Source organism: Perca fluviatilis, chromosome 2 (genome assembly GCF_010015445.1).
Source record: "Perca fluviatilis chromosome 2, GENO_Pfluv_1.0, whole genome shotgun sequence".
NCBI classification, from domain to species: domain Eukaryota; kingdom Metazoa; phylum Chordata; class Actinopteri; order Perciformes; family Percidae; genus Perca; species Perca fluviatilis.
The window spans coordinates 43,226,697-43,234,330 of NC_053113.1; the positions used below are offsets into that span (position 1 = coordinate 43,226,697).

A 7,634-nucleotide genomic window follows, 5' to 3' on the forward strand; every position below is an offset into this window, starting at 1 on the left:
TTCATATTCAAATCTGTCAACAAGCTGTATGGCTGTAACAAGCAAATCACACATTCCAGATAAAGCTAAGCTTGCAAGGTTACAAATTTGAAAAATGTGTAACAGTGATTATAGTAATATAACTGATGATTAACAGCCCACTGCCATAATTTGGCATTATTTGAGAATTTGGTCTAAAACAAATGATGCCTTTAAAGTATTCATTGCACATAGGAGTCCAGTTCTATCTTCTCAGCGGGCCGGGGGGCGCCTCCCGGCTTATGGAGCGACCTTTTCCGCCGCCTCCTGGCGTCCTTTCCCCGATAAAATAATGTGACATTTACACGTAAAAAATAACGTGACAGTTACACGTAAAAAATAACGTGACAGTTACACGTAAAAACCGAGAAAAACGTCTCCGTGAACACGTATCAATAGATTAAGAATAACGTGGACATTTACACGAACTGCCGTGAGACCGGGTTGTGTATTTCTCTCTTGTGGCTGCCAAAACAGTCACCTCTCTCTCTGTTCTGTGACTGAGGAGCAGGCTGCTGCCCCCCTCTGCTCTCTTCTCATGTGCGACGGGGTATGGGGGCCGGGCTGGGCCGTCGGCCTGCCTGTCTGTGGTGGAGACGAGAGACAGCGGGACCGGAGAAAGACGCCACTGAGCTGGCCTGGCCCTGGGCATCCAGTCCTTCATGACTGAACCAAGCCAGCCTTCTTTGAGATTTCTTTATCTCCCTCCCTTTTGTAGAATTTATTTTTTTACTTAAAATAAATCTAAGTAATAATTATAATTTAAAATAAATTTCCTATTGAGTTTGTGATTATTTAACGATTTCTATTTCTTTCTATCTATCTACCTTGGCCTGAACACCCACAAAGATGTTTTGAGTTAATCTTGCTGTATTAGCCCTCTTCCGAGGACTGTGGATGTGTATAGACTGATTGATAGACATCTTCCTGAGTCTCTTAGCTTTGTTGCACCAGTTAAGGCAGGACCAATGACAGCTTTATCCTTATTGGTAGAAAAAAGCAGAGATCTAATAAGCCACAGCAACTGAAATCCCCTGTGTGGGTGTTCAGAGTCTTTAGTCTCTGGCTTGCTGCATCTGACACAACCACTAAGCTTTATGCAAATTATTTTGTAATGAACGAATGATGTCATATAGCTACTTTTAGAGCTAATACTAGCTACTTTCATTGGAAAAGAGTTGGCAAACTGCTCCAGTGACTAACATATTGCAACATCAAGGTTAATGGTATTTCTGGAATCATGCTGAAATGTGACATTTTTTCTTTTTTTAAGATCAATTTTTTAAATTATTTTTCCATTTAAACAACAAAAACAGAACAGTCAAACACACTTGAACAAGAACAACCCCCCTCTCCCACCCTCCACGGTATCGAAAGAAAGAAAGAAACAAACAAACAAAGACCGGGCCATAGGCTAGCATACACTTTTTTGGACACACACCTGCAAAGGCGAGGTCTTGCAGTCTTAGACTTCCAATGAGGTTTTGCTCTATTTCTCTCCATGGAACTGTAGATGAGGGGTCCTATCCACACTCTGAGGGCCCGTAGCTGAAAGGCTCTATGGTACACTTTAAGTTTGGGGAGGGCCAGGCCTCCTACGTTCATTTTAACAACAGCAATCCTGGACCGTAGCGATGCCTGCAACGCAGACCAGTAAGTCAGATCCCGCTGAACACAACTTAGTATAGTTTCATAGTTGTCTTGGACAACTCGCTGTAGCGATGCGTGATGCCCAAATATGCAATTTTGCTTTGGGTTGGTATTGTATCACTAATAGCTGATGTCACCTGTTTGTTTTTCAACAGGAGCAGATTAGATTTATTCCAATTGATTTTATAGCCAGAGATTGAGCCAAATTCATTAAAGATTTTAAGGATTTTTGGAACGGAGTCCTCAAGGTCAGATATGTACAGTAAAGTATAATCTGCAAATAACGATATTGAGTTGTTATTGGATTTTTATCTGGACATTACATATTTTATTTTGCCTTATGGCCTGGGCTAACTGTTCAAGAGAGATCGCAAATAGCATGGGAGATAGCGGGCATCCCTGTCTTGAGCCCCGCACGGTGGGGAATGGCTGAGAATTGATTGAGACTATGGCCTCATAGTCTCAACAAATTCATGTCAATGAATTTGGCTCCCAAACCAAGCCTCTCCATTACTTGCCGCAGGTAGTTCCATTGTAGGCGGTCAAAAGCCTTTTCCACGTCCAGTGATAAAACTGCTGCCGTTGTTGGGAGGTTTTTGGCTTCTTCTATTACATGGAGAATCTGCGTATATAGTCTGCAGCTTGACGCTTTGGTACCCCTGATTGGTCAGGGTGGACTAGCTTCTCGATGAAGCGTTCTAGGCGTAGCGCCAAGACTTTGGAATAAAGCTTAATATCAGTCTCAATGAGGCTGATGGGCCTGTAATTTGAACACTCCGTAGGATCTTTGCCCTTTTTGTGTATGACCGAAATTAGTGCAGTGTTGGTTTGTTGATGAAAGGTGCCCCTCTCTATGGCCGAGGTTAAAGTTCGTAAAATGATAGGTCCTAGTGTGTCAAAGAACTGTAGTAAGAGTTCCGATCGAATTCCATCCAGCCCTGGTAGCTGTTTGTAACGCTGATTTGAGTTACTCTAACGTAATAGGTTGACCCAGTTCTTCTGCCTTCCCTTGGTCAAGAAGAGGCAGGTTTAGCTCTTTTAGGAACTTTTGGCACTGCATCAGATCTGGATTGCAGGAGGATTCATATAGCTTTGAATAAAAGGATTGGAAAGTGGCGGTGATATCTTTAGGATTCGATGAGATACCTCGGTCCGTGCGGATGCTGTTGATAGCAGCTCTGGACTCGCTTTGTTTTAATTTCAGAGCTAGCAATTTGCTTGGTTTACAGCTGTTAAAATAGTAATTTTGCCTCACTCTGTGCATTATGAATTCAGCTCTCCTTTTTAAGTCAATTTGTGACTAAAAGAGTATGTGTAGATTTTGTGACTGCTCTAACGATTTACAATTTTCTTCCAATAATCCTTGCCCAGCGCAGCTGGGTGGTGAAAGCGCTGTAGTCAGGATTAAAGTGCAGCATTGCATTGGAATCTCGAATCGGGCCTTCCTGCTGTGCCTGTCTCGCCCTCTGACGGTCCTGGTATCTCAGACATCTGAGAATCAGCGTGCGTGTTTCTGCACCCTTACCGTAGATTCTGTATGCCCTGTCAATTTCGATGTTAGCCGTGTTCTGTAGGGATGGAATCCATTTTGGCAACTGTTTTTGCAAAAATCCAACTGGGTCATCTTTCTCGCTGCCCTCCTTTAGTCCGATGATCCGGATGTTATTTCTTCTCGATCCATCTTCAGCTCAAATTTCCTCTGGTTATCAATACAGGCTTTCACTGTGTTTCTCATCTGTCTGTTGTCCTTCTGCACCTCGTCTAGTCGCTATATTAAATCTTTTACCGTAGTTCTCTGCCTCTCCAGCTCTGTCCTGATGTGTTGAGGTGTCAATTTCTGCCAACGCCTCCTTCACTGCGATGCTGATTGAAGCCCACTTTGTTGCCTTTCCAGAACCCTGGCCGTGGCCTCCTCCATACGTATGTCCGCATTAGCATCCGAAACCTCGCTAGCCGTCGCCATTCTAGCCGAGTTAGCAGAATTCTTTGCTCGGTTAAACTGCAGCGGGGTCTGCTTTTTCGCTCCTGCAGGCATTCCACAAAGTTACCGTGGTAACAAATGAAAGGATTGACGTCAAATAAAAAAGAATAGACTTAGTTTTCAATGATAATGCGGAGATTGGGCGAAGAGCCTCAGCCTTGAGCAGCCATGCGAGTCGTTGGTCATGTGATCTCCCAATGTGAAATTTTAACAGTTAACACACCATTTGACACAGTTCACCTAGCATTAGTTTGTATGGCAAGATATAAATCAGAGAGTCTGCTGTCACTAGAGATGATTTCTGTCACTGGTCTTATTTTACATCCATGACTGTCAAAGCATAAAGGTGTAGCGCAGCGGACCACTACACACGGCCGGCAGCTGCTTCTCTTGGCCTGGAGCAAAGTTTTGCCGCGCTGCTCACTCGGTTCCTGCTTCTAATGTTCCACAGTCTCAAATAACGTAGTGAATATTTATTTTCCAGCCTCATATAAACACCCTTTGTTCAAAAGTATTATCACTGTACATTTAAACACTACAAAGTTACGTTTTACCTTCGGTGCAAGCCGGTTTTAGTATAAGGCTTTTGTCTATGGCTAATTAACGTTGGCTAGTTAATGTGCTAATGATGCTCACGAACATTTAAAACCATTAAAATTTCACTCACCGAAAGAACTGGAGCGTTGACTTCTTGGGAAGGTCTGACAATCAAACGTACAGCAAGGCATATTATGCGTCGGATATATGCTTGAAAATTGTCCGAAAGGCAAAAACACTGCCGGGAGGTCAAATGCAGTGATATACGTGTCAGCAGTGCACGCTAGTGAGCTTGACACCAGTTTCTCTTCGCTGACCACTGACAAGCAAATTAACAGCCTACACTAGGGTGACCAGTTTTCCGGGAGCTGAAACCGGGACACTTTGCGCGTGACTGTAGTGCTTGTGCACACGCTTTTTAACATGAACATGTGCGGCTGTCAGAGGCAGTGTTTTTGAGTCAGAGGGTCGCCCCATGGAAAGTGTGCGATAGGACCAGAAAGATGGTGAACCATAGTTCTGGGGCAGGCGAAGCCAGAGGAAACTCTGGTCGAGGCCCGTAGCGGTCCTGACGTGCAAATCGGTCGTCCAGTCACACATACCTCCTGTAGTGAATTTGCAGCCATAACCCCGCAAAAGGCCAAAATAGCCAATTTGTCTCTCGTTCTCTTCATTCTTCTCATCCTCAGCACCTGCTCATTAATGTTACGGCTGCCATTACACAAACATTTTGAAATAAAAGTGAAAATGCTTACTTCCACCAAAACCTCCCTAACTTTAGTGCAACAGCGTGCTGCTGTTGTTATTGTTCTTTTGCGCATGCGGGTCAGTTCAAAACCGCAAACAGTTCACACTCCAGTGTGAACTGTTTGATATAGGCCACATTTTAAAAGGTAATGTGAACAGCCCAAAAAAAAACATCGGATCTGAGCAAAAAATGCCTAATGAATTAGGCATTAAGACTTGCGGTGTGAATGTAGACCATGCAGTTGCTAAATCTGTCTTCATTTTAGATCGACAAAGGTCAGTTTAAAAGATTTTCGTCAGCTTTTGAGAGGCAACGAGCCGAGCCAGCTGCTCCTCATTTGCATAAAGTTGGCTGGATTCAACTTTATACAAAGAGGAACAGGCGACTCGACACCCCGCCTATCCGCGACGCATTGCACAGCTGCTCCCATAGAAATGAATGGGAATCGGGGAAATTACGCTGACAATGGACATGCACCTTGAGTCGGATTAGCTTTAGCTGTAGTGTCTGACGGGGAACCCAGGGGTACGTCTCTCTCACAACAGTCAACGTCAATCAACGTGACCATGCACTTAATTATGTAGAACTTTAGGCCTGAATATAACTTAATCTGATGAGTTATAAAAAATTCACCCCCCAGAGTTATCATGAAGGGTAAATTTAGCTATGGAGACCAAAACCGTTTTTGAACCAGGCTGTAAACATGTTTAATTCTACTGTAAAACTGGGCATTTTAAAACAGGGGTCTATGGAAATTGACTTACTTTTGCAGTCAGCCTCAAGCTGCCACTTGATGAACTGCAGTTTTTGGCACTTTTGCATGTGCATCACTGCTCAGCGCTGGAGGTTGCCCCTTGGTGTACACATGTGACAATAAATGTCACAAAATGAATGATGGTTTGCGTTGTTACGTTTGCATAATGTGGACACAGAGCTCATGAGACAAAATTAGGTTTATGAGTTTTATTCACAAACAAATACTGTTGAAGGCAAGGTGGAGCAGGTTAGGCATGTGCAGGGGTCAGGAAGGTTAGAGCAGCCACTGATCCAAAGTTCCAGCAGTGTAGTTGCGATCTATGACACTTTTAGCACAATAAACCCAACAAGGTTATCTTGAAACATACAAACCAAAAGCGAAGGTTAGCGAACAGACAATGTTCACATGAACATTAGAAACAAAACACCAGAGGTGGGCTCAGATACTCAACCATGTGAAGCGAGGAATAATCTGCCTCAATTTACGAAGAGAAGATTATCAGATGAGAAACAGGTGTGCAGTCCTGATCTCCTCCACGCCCAAGGAACGCCCACTCACACACAGTCACAGCTCATGGTCCCTCCTTAGAGGAGCTTGTTATTCTGATTAAATTACCATTTTCACCTTGTTTTGTGTTTTTCAGATGTCAGAGAGAACATGATGCTTTCTTGTGATCAAAATGAACAGAACATGAATGACATCAGCAGACAAGGGAAGATGAAGAGCTCAAGTCATAGCAAATGATTTTATTTTGAATCTACAGTATAATGAGATCAGATGAACTTTGTTTTTAACCATGTGATCTCCAAATGTATATTTTGATTCATATTTTTTGTTAATTATAAACAATGGTCATTATTTTGTGTGAAGCTTACTGTATGATATAAGCTGTGAAATCGCTTTAAAGGAGACCTATTATGCTTTTCCGTATTTTCTGTCATGTATAACGTTACCATCTCAGATGTTCGTGTTAAACGTGGCCAAAGCTTTAAATAATGAGGTAAACACATTTAAAATAAATCCCTGTTAGGCAAAACCTCAGATTTCCCACTGTTCTGAATGCTCTAGTCTTAACAGTTCTTTCTACTCATCATGTCATACCGAGCCGGGTTTCCATACAGTATATGGTCATTAAATACACTGCTACATGTAGCCACATAGATTTGGTCACATTCCTGCTGAAACATGTCCGATTGTGTAGTTATTAGTTTAGAAGCATTTATTGGTGATTTTTCACGGTACAAAGTCCTGCTGTATACCCCACTGCAGTCAGTCTCCGACTGGAATGGGCTGTACAAAGGCAGCAACAGCAAAGCTGTGGAGGAAGCTCCACAGCGCTGCAGATGAAGGTCTGGCTAGTCCAGACAGCATTCCGGGATGGCAGAAATAAGTGCTCTCGTTTATTGGCATTTCTTTAAACCAATCACAATTGTCACGGGTGGCGCTAAGCTCCACACAGATAGCCTCAGGAAGGAGCTTGTTTTGGTGGAACATGTACACTCACTAAAGGATTATTAGGAACACCTGTTAAATTTCATGTTAATGGAATTATCTAATCAACCAATCACATGGCAGCTGCTTCAACGCATTTAGGGGTGTGGTCCAGGTCTAGACAATCTCCTGAACTCCAAACTGAATGTCAGAATGGGAAAGAAAGGTGATCTAAGCAACTTTGAGCGTGGCATGGTTGTTGGTACCAGACGGCCTGGTCTGAGTATTTTACAATCTGTTCAGTTACTGGGATTTTCACGCACAACTATCTAGGGTTTACAAAGAATGGTCTGAACAAGGGAAAACATCCAGTATGTTGCAGTCCTGGGGGGCAAAAATGCCTTGTTGATGCTCAAGAGGAGAATGGGCCGAGTTTTTCAAGCTGATAGAAGATCAACTTTGACTAAAATAACCACTTGTTACAACCGAGGTATGCAGTAAAGCATTTGTGA

General features: G+C 43.0%; 1 protein-coding gene across 1 annotated transcript in view; it reads left to right on the top strand.

Moving 5' to 3' along the window:
• Positions 1-6,420, top strand: part of LOC120574026 (Na(+)/H(+) exchange regulatory cofactor NHE-RF3-like) — a 52,077-nt gene extending 45,657 nt beyond the window's left edge. Inside the window, exon 11 of the mRNA XM_039824018.1 lies at positions 6,335-6,420. Coding sequence (XP_039679952.1) covers positions 6,335-6,352 — 18 coding nt within the window. The 3' untranslated portion in view covers positions 6,353-6,420. The remainder of the gene's footprint in view (positions 1-6,334) is intronic.
• Positions 6,421-7,634: the final 1,214 nt, after the last annotated feature.